Source organism: Amblyomma americanum, chromosome 11 (genome assembly GCF_052857255.1).
Source record: "Amblyomma americanum isolate KBUSLIRL-KWMA chromosome 11, ASM5285725v1, whole genome shotgun sequence".
Lineage (NCBI taxonomy): Eukaryota > Metazoa > Arthropoda > Arachnida > Ixodida > Ixodidae > Amblyomma > Amblyomma americanum.
Genome location: NC_135507.1, coordinates 106,991,008 through 107,007,788, shown reverse-complemented (window position 1 = coordinate 107,007,788; position 16,781 = coordinate 106,991,008). Strand labels below are relative to the sequence as shown.

Sequence of the window (16,781 nt, the reverse complement as noted above, 5' to 3'; positions counted from 1 at the left end):
GTCGTCCGAATCCGAGCCAGAGGTACCTGCACCGCCAAAGAAAAATCGAGTTAAAAAGACCGATTCGGGGCTTGAAAAGACCGAGGGCAGGGCAGTCAAACTTGAGGTAGACATGCATTAACTCAAAGAGGTAGTACAACAGGCGGCCATACCTACCAGCGTAACACGGAGAGGATACACCAACTTTCAGCCCAGCTCAGCCAACTAGTTATGCCAATGGGAACTAGAATGGGCCAAATGGCAAAACAGCAAAAACAAATCCTTCTACGGTTGAATCGTGGCCCGACTCAACACTTGGGCAAACACAATATGGCAATGGAACTGTAGGGGCTTTACAAAAAAAAAGAAACGTTCTCAAAGCCTACCTTGTGGGACGCGATGGTCTTGACATCACCGCGCTGCAAGAATGTGGGAAAAATGCTAAACTCAGAGGATACAAAACGTACCCAGGCCAGTCGCCAAACACGCAGACTGCTAACCTGGTGAAGAGAAATATCACCGTCATGCAGCATGAGGTAGGATGCACGCAGATTGACTATGTGTCAACGGAGATTATACCGCAGAGGCGGAAAGAACGCAGCCTGCTAGTCTTGAACGTCTACAGCTCTCCTAAACTTAGGAAAGGCTGTGGCTTCAGGGAGGTATTTGCCAATTAGCGCAAGCACTGGCACAAGGTCAGCAGCCTCTCGTAATAGTAGGCGATTTTAATGGGCCACACCAAGCATGGGGATACAACCACTCCCAGATAAAAGAGAGGGAAGTATGGGACGCCGTGATACAGTGCAATTTAACCCTCCTTAACGATCCACTCGTACCGACGAGGCAGGGGAACAAACAGCGTTTCATACGACACCTCCCCCGACCTGGCCATGATCGGAGCGGACGTTGAGGCTACATGGCACAACACGAGAGAGAACCTAGGCAGTGATCACAGAATCATAGAGATAGTTATCCAAAACGGGGTCAACATCAAACAAGAGAGGAAAACCCTAAATCCATCAATTGGCAGTCCTTCAGCGCCAACGGAGGGGGTTGCGGGGAGATCACCGACATAGCTGAATGGGCCAATGGCATCAAGCAGGCGTGCAAAGAGGCTGAGGAGGAAGTGGAATTAGATGAGGAACAAAACTGGGTTGATAGCCACATGAGACAACTGTGGCAAAAGAAAAAAGAGGCAGAAACCGAGCTCGCCCAAAAAAGGGGCAACCGTAACCTGAGAAGGAGAATAGCTGCTCTCAACAAGGAAATTGAGAGCCATGCCCAAACACTAAACAGACAACACTGGAACGACATCTGCGATAGACTAGACGGCAAATTAAGCTCAGTCACCACCTGGAAACTATTGCGGCACCTCCTGGACCCAGGCAGCACCAAAGCTGAGACCAGGAGAAAAATGCAGACTAACCCACAATTTCCAGGGGTCAGAGGAGGATATGATCAACCAGATAAAAGAGAGGTACATAAGGGAAACAAACACCGAAACATTGCCCGACTATAGCGGCGAAAACAACGAGGAGCTAGACCAACCAATCATCATAAAAGAGGTCCAAGCTGCCTTAAAAAAGCTTAGCGGAAAAACTGCGGCTGGCCCAGATGGGATCAGCAATAAGATGCTTAGAAACCTCGATGACGACTCCTTCCAGCAACTAACAGCATTCATTCAAAAGTTTTGGGAACAGGAGGAGATACCTGGGGAGTGGAAGACAGCAAATCTAGTCCTCATCCCCAAACCTGGCAAAGAACTGAAACTTGAGAACCTTAGGCCAATATCGTTAACCTCCTGTGTAGGCAAGCTCATGGAGCACGTCATACAGAATAGACTCAACGGATACTTGGAAAGTAAGGAACTCTACCCAGACAGCATGGTTGGATTCAGACAACTGTCCACAAACAATGCAATGCTACAACTCAAAGAACAAGTATTAGAAAGGAAGACTAGCGACTCGAGAGTCATAGTGGGGTTTGACGTTCGCAAAGCGCTTGACAACGTCAAACACCAAGCGATCCTGTCACACCTCAATCACTTAAATGTAGGAACCAAGCTATACAACTATATCAAAAGCTTCATCACGGACCGAACGGTGAACATAGAAATCGGGGGCACAATAAGAGAAAACATTAAGCTAGGCAACAAGGGAACACCGCAGGGATCGGTGCTCTCCCCTATTCTTTTTAACATTGCAATGATCGGGCTGCCAGAACGACTCAGAAAGCTAGAGGGCCTCTGCCACACTCTCTATGCTGAAGACCTCACCCTTTGGGTCGACAGAGGGGGGAGCGATGGCCAAATAGAAGACACCCTACAAAGGGAAATATGGGAAACGGAAAGCTATCTGAGACCCATAGGGCTAAAATGCTCACCAAAAAAATTGGAGATGCTAATCATGAGGAATCAGCAGGTTAATATCCAGCTCCTGGCCAACAACACCCCGGTTCCAAGGGTGGACAAGATCAGGATACTGGGTATGTGGATACAATCAAATGGGAGAAACACTGAAACGATAAACCGACTGGAAGCCACGATCAACCAAACATGCAGGCTTCTCAAGAGGATAGCAAACAAAAACGCGGGGATGAAGGAGGCGAACCTACTTAAGCTTGTCCATTCTTTCATTATTAGCCGAATCACCTACGCTATCCCGTGCTCACGGGTGGTTCGGTGCGGCTGCGGCGTTGTATGGACCCCGTAGCCGGCGTCGAGGCGGCGTTCGACGTGATTGGGCTGGCGTCACTGGCGGCGTCGTATAAGCTCCAGGTCCAAGCGCCCGTGGAGGTGAAGCCGTGGTGTTGGCGTTGGGGGCACCATCTGGATGGGTGGCAACAGCGCTGGAGACACCCCTGGCCGTAGCAGGTGGTAGCGTCCTCTGTTGACTCCCCGGGACGGGCTCAGGCACGGCAGGAAGTCCACGATACGAGGCCGTAGAATGCAAGCTCACTGGAGCAGTAGCCTGCGTCGCTCTCTTCCAGCCGATGTGTCCCTGACCCGCCGGAGCCTCCGCTTCTCTGCTGTTCCCCACGTGCCTCGCTCTCCCTCGCCCTTTTATAGCCTTGGCTTTAGTCCATGTAGGCCTTGTCGTCGTCTTCTTCTCTTCTCCACCAATCACCTCTCTCCACCTCACCGAATACTTCACCAATCATCTCTCTCCACCTCACCGAATGCTTCTTCATCTTCTTTAGTCTTTGGTTAATCCATGTCGTCTTCTTCACCCTCTTTCTTTCATAATTTTATTTTGTCCTCCTTATTATCTGTCACAAGCGCCCCCTCTCTCAAGAGTTTTTCCATGAAAAACTGCTTACGTCATACTCATTTTCAAGCCATCCAGCCAACCGACTATCTTCTGTGGCGATACTGGACCCAGCACACAACACACCGCCGATGTCCAGCACACACCAAAAGCACATCACTAACACAGCACACCAAATTGCACTTACGAAACATTAACACACCACTGCCGCTGTCCTTGCGTTGTCTTAATACACATGTTAATTTTTACAACACACTCCCTTATATAATCACATAACACCAACAACAGCAACAACCACAACAAGATGAATCCCATAGATACATTAGTACAACAACAACGACACATCCCAGAGATACCTAGAGCTGCTCAGTTGGCTCTATATGTATACAGGTCTAATTTGTAACATATGACCTCCGCTTTGCCTCGCCTATCCAAAAAAGTTTCCCCCTTGATTTGGAGTAGAGCTGTGATCGTATGTCTTCATTCACGTTGGGCTTCTTTAGTACCTCATCCCCTCCTGCATTTTTCTTCCCACTGCACGTGGGCATCCCGGCAGCATCACCTCTCTTCGGCCACTACCGCACATGCTACCTTGCGGGCGTACCGTACGGCACCCCTTTCTTCGTACTTCTTCAACATATTTACATGGAAAACCTCCTTACTGTCATCATGTCAATAACTCATAATTCATATCCTTTTTCTTCCCTGTCACAAGGTACGGGCCCTTCCATTGCATCAGTAACATACTATGGTCCGTGGGTAGCAGGACGAGAACCCTGTCGCCCGGATTCAGATTCCTGTGAGTGGCTTTCTTGTCATAGTAGCCCTAATAGCATTAGCGCACCCTTTCCAGGCCTTGATGTGCAAGCCTGCATGTTTCCTACAACCTGCCCCGCAACTCAATAACGTACGTGTATGTTGTCTTGAGATCTTATTATATCTCTTTATTAGCCCACAGCTCCTTGAGTATTGCAAGTGGACTTCTAACGGTTCTCCCATACAACATCTCGAAGGGCGAGAAACCATGACTTGTTTGCAGTACTTCGCGGTAAGCGAACAAAAGAGCCTGGAGATATCTATCCCAATCAGTAGGTCTCTCCTGGCACATTTTCTTGATCATATTTATGAGGGTGCCTTTGAACCACTCTATAAGCCCATTACACATGGCATGGTAAGGCGTCGTCAGTAACTGCCTTACTGACAAAAGGCGGTTAATCTCCTTCATTAGTTCCGATGTGAAGTTCGAGCCCCGGTCACTCAAAATTTCCCTTGACCCATAACGCGAAAACATTTCCATAAGACCCTCCGCCACTTGGATACTGTCAATAGTTCTCAGTGGAATAGCATCAGGATGACGAGTGGCCACGTCAACCAGAGTAAGCACATACCTATTGCCTTTGGCGGATACTGGAGAGATTGGCCCCACAATGTCAACCGCCACTTGCTGAAACGGTAGGTCGATGGCTGGCATCTTGCCCAGAGGTACGGGACCAACTCTTCCCTTCGGAACTGTGCGCTGGCACACGTCACCTGAGCGAACAAAGCGCTTAACGTCACTCTGAACACCCGGCCAAAAGAACTCCTCGGTGATCCTAGACACCGTTTTTTGAACACCCTGGTGTCCGGCCATAATGGCGTCATGTCCTAAGCGTAGTACGGTCTTTCGCTCGCATATCTCTTGGTAACAACAGCTGTTGGACCCGCCTTCCTGAACTAAATATGCATTCCCTGTGCAGAAGACCATTTACCAATTGATACTCGAATGACGTCCTACTCTTCTTTCTTTTCACTCTTTCCCCGACTCTTTCGAAGCAAGCCTTCAAGCTCGGGTCTTTCTTTTGCCTAATTGCAATTTCGACCGGTGTTACGCTCAGGCACACCGTAAGAGGAGCAGAGAGCGGACGCTGCGTTGCTCGGGTTGTCGCTTGAGCTCTTGTCTCCACTGCCGACGAAAAACTGACTGCACCCATCTGAGCTGTCGCAGGCCTTTCCTCCTTTGGATGTTCTTCAATGTCGAGCATATCCTCCACTCGGGATCGGGGTCTTCGACACTTCTTGCACCCGTAATGTTTCCCAAGATGAGATCGTAGATGAGTTGGTCTACACATTTTCCCACTACCTGCCCAGTATAATATGGCGTGAACACAAGAATCCTGGCTTCAGGAAGGTACCTTACTGTGCTATCTACAAGAGTGACGGCCGACGCTTCCCCTGTAAGATCCTCGTCCTTCACCAGGCTTCTCCGAACCAAAACTGTGTTGGCTCTGCTGTCTCTAAGCACCAATATAGGACGTCCCCTATTTGCCCTACCACCACCGGCATTGCTGTTGTTTCGACTTGGGTGTTACACTCACTGCCTCATTTACCAGCGGCGTTTGCTTTCCTTTCAGCTATGGAACTCCGGGTGGCGTGTAAAGTTCTACCCTAGAGTCGACAACGCATGTAGCCCGGTCCTGCGTTCTGTATCGGCGCTCATCCAGAGTATGACCCCTCCTCTTGCAACCTTGACACACAACCTGTGTTTTTTGGGCAGCGCTACTAGTCCGACAGTCAACTGCACGGTTTGCCACCTTGCCGCAGAGAAAACACCTTACAGGCGCCTTTGATGCACCGCCATATGCTCTTGGTTTTGCCGCATCTGTCTCTAGGATATTTTGGGTTTCCTCCTTTGCCTTACTCAAATTTCTTAGCCATTGGGCCTTGAGGAATTGGTCTGCAGTGTCGGCGAACTCTTCCAATAAACACAACTTTATTTCAGGAATAGCACCAGCTTTGAGCTGCAGCACGCTAAAAATTGATCTGTGACCAGCTTGTCACGCACCCCTTCAAAACTCTTTTCTGTGTTTGACATATCAAGCCACCTATCAAAATAGTTGGTCAGCCTGCAGGAAAACTGCTTTGCGGTTTCCAAATCCTCAGGTTTCGCGGTGCGAAATCTCTCACGAAAACCCTCTGCCGTAAGCCTGAATCTTTGGAGGAGTGCATTTTGACTTTCTCGTAGCCCATGGAATCAGCAGCAAGCATCCTTCCAAACACAATCAGCGCCTCTCCGACTAAACACATGCTCAATGCCGTGGCCCATTCACTGCGCTCCCAGCCTTGACCCAAAGCTATCCGCTCGAATCGTTGCAGATATGCGTCCATCATCTCTTTTCTCATCGAAAGGAGCCATCAGCTTCCTTGGACAAACTCTGGCCAGTCTAGGAGATTCTCTGCCCGCTAAGGAACGCTGATCACTGTCCGTGATCTCCTCATATCCTCCCGCGACATGCGCCTGTTTCCACAAAAGAAACTCCTCCCGTTCTATCCTTCTCCTGTTCTTCTGCTCTTCTCTCTGCCTCGCCAGATCTTTTTTTTCTTCTCGCTCTTCTGCCTCAGGAGCATCTGTGCGTGCTTTCGCCCTTTCCTTTATCTGCCTCTTTCTTTCCTCCTCATAGAGATGCATCGCCTCTTCCTTGCTTAACCCTAGCTTGAGCGCCAGTTCTAACGTTCTTGCCAGGTAGGTAAGTTCTTGCCAAATCCATACTTTCTGCCATCGAGAGATCGGAAAGATCCGAGACAGAGCAAAAAGAAAAAAGGAAATGAATTCTGGCACAGGCTCGCCACTTATCTTTGTCACGGATCTCCCCGGAGAACACTCGGACCGAAAGAATGGACTAGGCGACAGGTGTATACCCACAGAGACGCACATTTAATACAGCCTATGTGACACACACACACTAGAACACAAAACTAACAAAACTAACACAAAACGCAAAGAATATGTAAATACACCCGACCCGGGCAAACTGCTACCAGCGTCTACTACTAGCGTTCTACTATTCGTGGTCGGCGTTCGTGCTCACGGTTGGTTCGGTGCGGCTGCGGCGTTGTATGGATCCAGTAGTCGGCGTCGAGGCGGCGTTCGACGTTCTTGGGCTGGCGATGCTGGCGGCGTCGCTGGCTGCGTCGTATAAGCTCCCGGTCCAAGCACCCGGATGGGTGGCAACAGCGCTGGAGACACCCCTGGCCGTAGCAGGTGGTAGCGTCCTCCGTTGACTCCCCGGAACGAGCTCAGGCATGGCAGGAAGTCCACGATGCGAAGCCGTAAAACGCGAGCTCACCAGAGCAGTGAGCTCTGGTGAGCTCACTGCAAAGGCGCGGATCGGCCCCCTTCCGAAATAAAAGTTGTTAGTTAGCGCAGGTGTGTGTCCTTCTTGTTCTGGTCCTTTGTCTGCAAGCGCTGTGTTCTCAAGATGTACCCCAACCAACTCGCCCAGCAACAAACCTTGCTCAAGTAGCCGGCGTCGCTCTCATCCAGCTGATGTGTCCCTGACCCGCCGGAGCCTCCACTTCTCTGCTGTTCCCCTCGTGCCTCGCTCTCCCTCGCACTTTTATAGCCTTGGCTTTAGTCCACGTAAGCCTTGTCGTCTTCTTCTTCTCTTCTCCACCAATCATCTCTCTCCACCTCACCGAATGCTTCTCCACCAATCATCTCTCTCCACCTCACCGAATGCTTCTCCACCAATCATCTCTCTCCACCTCACTGAATGCTTCTTCTTCATCTTCTTTATTCTTGGGTTAATCCACGTCCTCTTCTTCACCCTCTTTCCTTCATAATTTTATTTTGGCCTCCTTATTATCTGTGACACCATTTCCAAAGTGTTTGAAAGTGTTTTGAACAATAGGCTGGAAAATTTTTTCAATAAATATAATTTGTAGTAAATGGGATGAAATACGTGTTTCGAAAGAAACGATCGTCGAAACGATCGTCAAAAGTAGCATTACTAGACATCAAACATGACATAGTCAATAATTTCATGGGTATACTTTATACACTTGGCTTATTTCTTAACTTGAATAAAGCATTTGATTCTGTCTCACACCATCCTCTTATCTAAACTAAACACGTAGGGTTGCACGAAATCGCTTTAGATTTAATACACAGCTGCTTATCCGACCGGTATCAATACGTCGTTAACCAAGAATCTTCTTCATATGCCAAAGTAAACAATGATGTTCCCCAGGGGTCTATCCTCGGACCGCTATTGTTTTTATTCTATGTAAATAACCTTTGCAGCATACCCATAAATAAACCAACCACATCTAACATTGAGCTTAATTTTCACGGTGTCAGTGTAGAGAGGGTTAAGGTTCAAAAATATTTGGGCATGTGGTTTCAGGACCCCTTGTCATGGAATGTTCACGTGTCGAAACTGGCGGCCGAGTTAAGTAAAGCTTTATAAACTAAGCCCATTGGTACCACAAAGGCTTAGAACCTCGCTATATTATATGCTTTTCTGCTCCAGAATGTCTTATTACTCGCTAATCTGGGGAACAACCACGCAGGGCAATTTTCATGAGCTGATTACAGAAACGAGTCCTGCGCTTGTTTGGAAATTACCACGGGCAACCACAATATTTAACGACAGATCCAATATTCAGAAATTATTCCATGATAAAGGCTAACCAATTATACTGTTATAGGCTCTTGCAACATGTCCAGAATCAGAAACTTTACAGCGCAGCACGCCCTGCTGCAGAGTACTGCTTCCGCGCACACAGCGGAAAAATCCTATAGTCAGGAAAAACTACGGTAGGCAACACGTATAGTTACAAATACCGTCTCTACTAAATCTCACTAAAGAACTACTTGAAGCCAAATACCAAAAAGTTCCTTAAGAATGTAATATTGCAAGAAAACATTGAATTCATTTGATTTATTTTTCTTGTGCTTTGCTGGCATTTATGGCCTTTCAGTGTTGCTTGTTTTTTGCAATTTGTCCCCCAAAAAGGGAACCAATTGTCCGCAATTGTAGTTCTATATGTTTCTGATGCCTGTCTGCTGACTGCATACGGAGCAGAGGCCTTTGTCAGGCTCCTTGTCTTTTGCCTTTGCTCCGGTTTCTCTAATTCAGAAACAAATAAACTGAAACTCAAAAAATATTACCATAAGGAAATTGAAATTATAGTTACAAGATGTTTTGAAAATAAAGCGAAAACAACAAGCATGCAGTGCACGCACACACCGGAACACTATAGTCAGACTGTATACAAACATAAGTTGTGGACATATACCAAGAGAACGCACTTTCGGAGCCACTTGCATACTTCACTCCTGAGAACCTCTAGCTGGAGCCAGTGGCGGTTGACCCATAAGCGAAGTTATCTAATTTAAGAATGCCTGGGGTAATGGTGGAGATGATGAAAATAATTCAAGAGATTAACGTGCTAATCTCTATTTACAAGAATCTAATTAGTGTAGTGTTGTGCTGTGAAGCCAGCTAAATATATATACACAGATCTCGGTGAAGGACATCATTCACTTCCAGTTAGATTTTACAACAGATGATATGCGAAACTGCTTGGCGCTCTGGCAACACCGCGCCCACAGATTCTGGTTTCCATCTTGGGCCGGTCGAGCTGGTGCGTTGTTGGCATCGTTTACGATGCGTACTTTCTGATACCGGTGTAGCTACCGTAATCTCACGATGGAAATTTCAAAAGCCAATGCCTCAGTTGCTGTGCTGCTTGTTCTGCTCACCTTTTACCAGATGTACATTTTACTCTGCCCCAGCATGCATCTACCGCATCCTTAGGTTCGCTTGAAATTTGGCGCTGATGATATGGCAAGAATTGGCACAGGAAAGTGGGTTGGAACTGTGCCATTGTGATTTTAATACGCGCATTTAAGTACTGGTTCAAGTGAGGCGCATTCTCGCTGCTATTATACTTTCAAGTGGAGGCAAATTCATCCGGTAGGCTAGCGAGCGCTACTTTGCGCTGAGTGCGCAATTGTGCTGACCATCTTATGTGGCACTGCGAAGTGACGCTAGCAGATGCGTGCACTGCGATACAATCACACGTACCACAAGACCCTCGGCCAGCTGCCACTCCCTCAACTGCAATGTGCAATGCATATCCAAGATTTTCACTGTCACCATTTCAAAGCCGTTGCTGCGTCATGGGGCGAATATTGCTTTGTTAGCAGTCTATATTAACAAGTGGATATCCTGAAAAAATAATACATTCACACCTCAGTTTTTATATATTGTGTGTATCATAGCACACAGACGCATTAACGCGCATAACATGCGGGGGTGATCGCAACATTAAAGGAAAACAGCGCTTGGGACCTTGCAACAGCTCCACGACCAAGAGAGCTTTCTAGCATTTCTAAAAGCAATTAACTCGAGAAAAGTCAAGTGAACGCTTAGAAGACTAAACAGTAATCGGCGTATGGTTATGGTTCTTTGTGTGCACTTAGTAATTTGCCACGGCACAAGCGATCCAGGTAGTGCTTATGGCCACAATTTTCCGGAAAATTAAAGACCTGGACCACACAATTCAGCAACACAGGCCTAGGCCGGCTGGAAAAAATGTGCCGCCGCTATTATGTTGTTGAAGTAGGTGGTGGTGAAAACTTTATTTGAAACCACCCAGATGACCCTTTTTAGGCTCACCCATGGCAGGCAGGCCACAATAACGCTAGATGCCAGGCTGCCCAACGCTACCTAAGACGATAACGTCGACGTCGTCACCTACCTTCAGCACGCAGAAGAAGCCCGAAGACTTATCCGATTACGGATCAAAAACCAGCAGCGCACCGACGTAAGACGCTACAACCTACGAAGAAGCAATGTACTGTTCGCTCTGGACTTTTCGCTTGTTCACTCTTCAAAGCTGCCGGCATGCAGCTTTATCGCTACGTGATGCAAAACGCGACGAGATTTACCTCAATTGATCGCATCCAGGCAGAGGCGATTCTACGTTGTTCCGGACTGTTGTGGTAACTTTGCAAGCCGTATCTCGAAAGATCGCTTTCAGCTTTAAATTCAGCACGGCCGGAGCGCCGGGGATTGTGTTCGATCACCGCCGATCACGCTCGTTGCTACGCCGTTGCCGGGTCATTCAATTCTTCGCGGGTGCAACAGCCTCCCACATGAAATAGTTTCATTAAATGACAACAGCTTTCCAGCCGCTCTTAAAACACATTTACAGGGACTAACTGACGCATCATTGTACCATGCAACTTAAGCAATTGACTGCTCTGCTTATCGCAGAGTTTTTGCGTGGTACTATTACGCTTTATATATATATATATATATATATATATAAACTTTTCATGACTCGTACAGCATTTCCCAAGTGTTTGTTACTGTTTTTAGCTGCATTGTTGCTGGGTCTTTTGGATCAATTTACATCTGTTCACAGTGTTTTTGCCTTTAACTTTGCGTACCCACTGCACACTAATGCCCAATGGGGCAATTTGTATGTATTACAATAAATAAATAAAAAGCGTCCTTTGGAAGCTCTTTTCGCTGTCTTCCAGCTAGCCGGACTGCCGTCACCATTACGTGACAATACAAAGAAGTAGATTCAATGCACATAGTAACTAGTGCTAAAGACAAGGACAGAAGAGAGACGGACACCACGAACGCTAATTCTCGTCAGGAAAGATACCAGATTCAAGCATGCGGGCGGTTACAGATATATGTCAATGGCTCAGATAAGATATGAGAAGCGCCCTTCACCGGCGTGGCTTTTATTCCATCATAGCCGGCTACTGATCTATTGTCGAGGAAGCATAGTACAGCATTTACTCCTTCGGGAGAGGTAGGGGCAATAAAAATTGAATCAGGAATATGCAAGCTCATATACTCTTCTAAAGTACTACTGAGACACGAAGAAGGTGCAGAGTTTCCTACGCCTGCTTCCACAAAACCAGTGTTGAATATAGCATGCTAAAAGTTTTCCGCAATAGCGTGTGCCATCTATTTCTAATTCAGGTGGTATGGCAGTAGCGTTATTTCTTGTCAGCTCACGAAGCGTTTGCCAAGCTCTCTGAGGGTTACACGAAGAGTTGTCAAATTTGTGCTGGTAATATTCAGATTTTGCCTTCTTTAGGTCCCCACTCAATCTATTTCGAAGTTCTTCGAATTCTTGCAATATCTGAATGTCTCTTGTTTGTAGGAACTGCTTAAACAACCAATCCTTGTATTTTATGCACTTGTAAAGCTCAGTTCTAATCCATGGCTTCCTCGCCTTTTTATGCTGAGTGATAGGGATCTGTGGAAAAGTGGCATTATAATTGGCTTGTGCCTTGGCATTAGGCATCAGAATTAAGTACCTGAATTCAAAACTAGCAAGGCTCTTCCTCTTCACAGAAACGAGAGTAAATTAAATGTTCAAAACAAATTAATTCCGACTGTTAATCATCAGTCGAGTGGTAAGTTTTTTTCTCCAAAATTGATTGTGGGCTACCAGACGGCATAGGGTTTCTACGCAGGGTAGTCTACCGGTCGGCTTCACTCATGCATTGAACGTTGTGGAAAGTGTGCTGGCACTATTGCTGCCTTTAAGAAAGTTTGGCAAAGCCAGCGCCTTAACAGCGAGGTATGAGAGGAGGAGGAGGGTCGCTCACAATGGGCGCTCCTCCGGACTCCGCGTGGGCTGCCTGCGAATCCATGCAGCCAGCGCCGGCAGCGCCTGCTTGAGTGCCACGGCAGCTGCTGCGTGGGCCAGCCTCGTGGTGCGCATCATGCAGGCCAGCTCTGCAGCCAGCCGCGAATGCCGATGCTCCAGGGCCACCTGTGAGTGCCCTGCTGTACTCCACATGGCGCCCCAAATTCCTTGGATACTCGAGTGAGTTTTTAGCACCAAAAAGCACAGCAGTTAAAAATGCAGTCTCTGGCCGTGATTTCTGCGCTGAACTTGAAATGAAAGCATGCGTGCAACTTGTATCATTGCAAAGGCACCAACAAGCTGTCTCTCGTTTGTAACGAGGTCACCGGCTCTGCCCATGGGAAAGCCTCAATCTTACGACAGCTGCGTAAATCATTTTCTTGGTTTAATGTGAACATACACATTCAGCGGCACTTTTTCCTACTTAACTTGAATTAAATTTCTAGCAGCAGCTTTGCACGTACAGAGGGCACAACACCTGTCTAGAATGATCCAACTGTCTTTCGCAGATTGGTTTACATTCTTTTTTGGCTGCCCCACCATACTTTTTGTCTTTCGCAGCTACCAAAGCCGCTGAGACCAGGAAGGCAAAAAATGACAATGAAATACTATGGGATCACTGGAAATGCTTCCGTCCAGACCATTGTTAAGCAAATGTTATCGCTAGATATTGCGTGTCCAGCCAGAAACATGCACAGAACGTGTTCGAGAAAAACCAGTTGGCATGTGTGCTACACATGGAAGCAGCAAGAAAAGCGAACAATTTTGACTTCACTCTGGTTTAACTCTTACGGTAATGGTATTGCATTCTATAACAAAATTAGAATAATGGAAGAGTAAAATGCACAGGCACAGTGATGGCGTAGAGGTAGAGAATACACCTGGTGTGCAACAGGACCAAGGGTTCGAATCCCGGTGCCGCGAAATTCACCGAATTTCAGAAAAAAAAAACTCCGCGTCTCGATGCAATATTGCATAACCAGGCCTGGGGTGCACCTTAACCTTGATGACCAAAGCCGACAGCACACTCCCTCACCGCAGCAGGCCTTTGCCCCTCTTAAATGGTACTTGCACGCAATATTATATGAACAAATCAATTGACCCTCAACTCTCAATCCCCAGCGGCTGTGGAGCAACTCACAAAGCCGGCATTCAGAACAGTAACGCAGCACAGGGCGCTAAGAATCCCTGGCTCCGCAGAGGCTGCCATTGGAAACTGAACCTGGCAACGTTAAACACTAGAACCTTAACCCGGGAGCCTAACCCTAGCAGCGCTGTTCAAGGAAGTCATCATCCTCAGCCTGCGCGGCTATTGCAGGGCAAAGACCTCTCCAATTAAACCTGTCCTTTACCAGCTGCGCCCACCATATGCCCGCAAACTTCTCAATCTCATCAGCCCGCCTAACTTTCTGCTACCCCCTGCTACGCTTACTTTCTCTTGGAATCCACTCCGCTACTATTAAGGACCATCGGTTATCTTGTCCTCGCATTACATACCCTGCAAAAGCCCAATTTTACCTCTCGGTTTCGATTAGGATGTCATTACCCCACATTTGTTCCCTCAGCCACTCTGCCTGCTTCTGGTCTCTTAACGTTACACCATTCATTTTTCTTTCCACAGCTCGCTGCGTTTTCCTGAACTTCAGCTGAATCTTTTTAGTTAGCCTCCACGTTTCTGACCCGTAGGTCAGTACCAGTAAGATAAAGCTGTTTTACACTTTTCTCTTGAGGGAAATTGGTAAACTGCCACTCATGATCTGCGAGAACTTGCCATATGCGCTCCACCCCATTCTTATCCTTCTAGTTATCTCCCTTTCATGATCCGGATCAGCTGTCACTACCTGCCGTAAGTAGACGTATTCCGTCACAACTTACAGCCTCTCGCTGCCAATTGTGAACTGTTGTTCCCTTGATAGGCTGTTGGACATTACCTTGGTTTTCTGCATGTTAATTTTTAGACCCATCATTCTGCTCTGCCTGTCTAACTCACTAATCATGCTTTGCAATTCACCTCCTGAGTGACTCAGCAAGGCAATGTCATCAGCGAACCGCAGATCATTTAGGTATTCTCCATTAACACTTATCCCCAACTGTTCCCAATTCAGGCTGCGGAATACCCCCTGTAAACAGGAAGGGGAGGCAGGAGGCAAAGGAGACCGCCATCGCCTTAGCCCTTGCACATTCGCGTGCCCAATAAATCTTCAGCGACTCCAAAACGACTCTGTCAAACTTTTCCAGGGGCAGGATTCACACCCCTGCCTGCAATTGTTCAACGCCCCTACCCAAAATTTACCGTGCAGGGTAGAGCTCCAGTGGGTGCTGGCTCACACTGGGAACCCTGGAAACGAAGCTGCCGATAAATTGGCCCGAGGTTTTATTTGCCGGGCTCAGGGCAGTGTCGATCCAGGATTCTCGAGGAAGCGGGCGCACACCATTGCGGAGCTCATGCAAATACCCCGTTTGGACCGTAGGACTTACCCCCCTCCCCACCCCTCTCAACGCACTCCCAACAGATCCTCTTCAGATGCCTCCAGCCCTGCTCACTGTCATCCCCTCAGCTATTACCCCACTATTGTAGCACATCCCTTGCATGCTCCCTGTATGGTGACCCTCATGCCACTCTCTCCCATATCCTTTTCGGCTGCCCTGCTGACCCTCCCCTGCAGGGACAGCACGCCATCTCGAGCTGGGAGGACTGGGAGGCCCTGCTCACATCTGCGGACCCGACATCGCAGCTTGCTGTGGTGCCTCGGGCTGCTGACGTCATGTCCCGACATGACCTACATGATGCAGTGCGGCACCACGCAGTGGCCCAGGAACATAGCGGGTCTCAAACTCACTTGCGAAATAAAGTTTTTCTGTCTGTCTGTACCCGCCGCGGTGGCTCAGTGGTTAGGGCGCTCGACTACTGATCCGCAGTTCCCGGGTTCGAACCTGACCGCGGCGGCTGCGTTTTCATGGAGGCAAAACGGTAAGGCGCCCATGTGCTGTGCGATGTCAGTGCACGTTAAAGATCCCCAGGTGGTCGAAATTATTCCGGAGCCCTCCACTACGGCACTTCTTCCTTTCTTCTTTCACTCCCCGCTTTATCCCTTCCCTTACGGCGCCGCGGTTTAGGCGTCCAATGACATATGAGACTGGTACTGCGCCAATTACTTTCCCCAAAAGCCAATTATTATTATTATTATTATTATTATTATTATTATTGTCAGTATGGGTTTATCGAAAAAAAAGGCACTCAGGCCTTACTAGAAGAAATGAGTGACCACTTGTTTTCTTCTCTAGAAAGAAATCTCGTATCATGTGCACTTTTTTTGGATGTCGCAAAAGCATTCGACACGGTATGCCATGCTATATTATTAGATAAGCTCTACAATTTTGGTTTTCGTGGTCCTTTTTTTCGCTTGTTGCATAACTTCCTTACAGATCGTTCCCATATTGTTTCCATTTCAAACACCTGCAGCTCCCGTGTTTTTCTCAAGGCTGGCGTACCACAACGTTCCATATTGTCTCCCTTACTTTTTAATATATACGTTAAGGACATGTGTACTGTGCTCCCTACTTGGAAACTATTTCAATATGCGGATGATACTGCACTTGTAGCTACCCACGTGAACTTTTCCAACGCATTTTCAATGCTTCTGACTGACGTCAGAAAATTAATGAATTGGTTTGATATGAATTTAATAGATATTATTCATTCTAAATCAAGGTTAGTTTGCTTCCGCAGCCCACTCAAGTGCGTGTCACTTTCTTACCCCGTTTATCTACACTCATACCGATGTATAAACTGCTCTTGCCCTCCAGTACAGTTTCCAGATTCTGCAAAGTATTTGGGGATTTGGTTTGATTCCGGTCTTCTTTTTTCTATTCACTTATCCTACGTGTGTGCAAAACTTCGCAAAGTCGTCTGTTCGTTGTATCGTATTAAGATGTTTTTACCTATTTCGGTGAGGAAATTATTAGTTCATTCTTTAGCCTACAGTGTACTTAGGTATGGAATCACAACTTTTGTTCATTGTTCTGGTATCTGGCATCAACGTGTAAATAGATTGTTAAAATGCATGCTAAAGAGTGTTACTTACGATGTGT

At 47.3% G+C, this 16,781-nt stretch overlaps 1 protein-coding gene across 1 annotated transcript in view; it reads right to left on the bottom strand.

Annotated features, from left to right (window-relative positions):
* Nucleotides 1–16,781, bottom strand: part of LOC144111361 (WD repeat and HMG-box DNA-binding protein 1-like) — a 402,955-nt gene that overhangs the window by 117,148 nt on the left and 269,026 nt on the right. Inside the window, exon 9 of the mRNA XM_077644637.1 lies at nucleotides 12,649–12,815. Within this exon, the coding sequence (XP_077500763.1) occupies nucleotides 12,649–12,815 (167 nt within the window). The remainder of the gene's footprint in view (nucleotides 1–12,648; nucleotides 12,816–16,781) is intronic.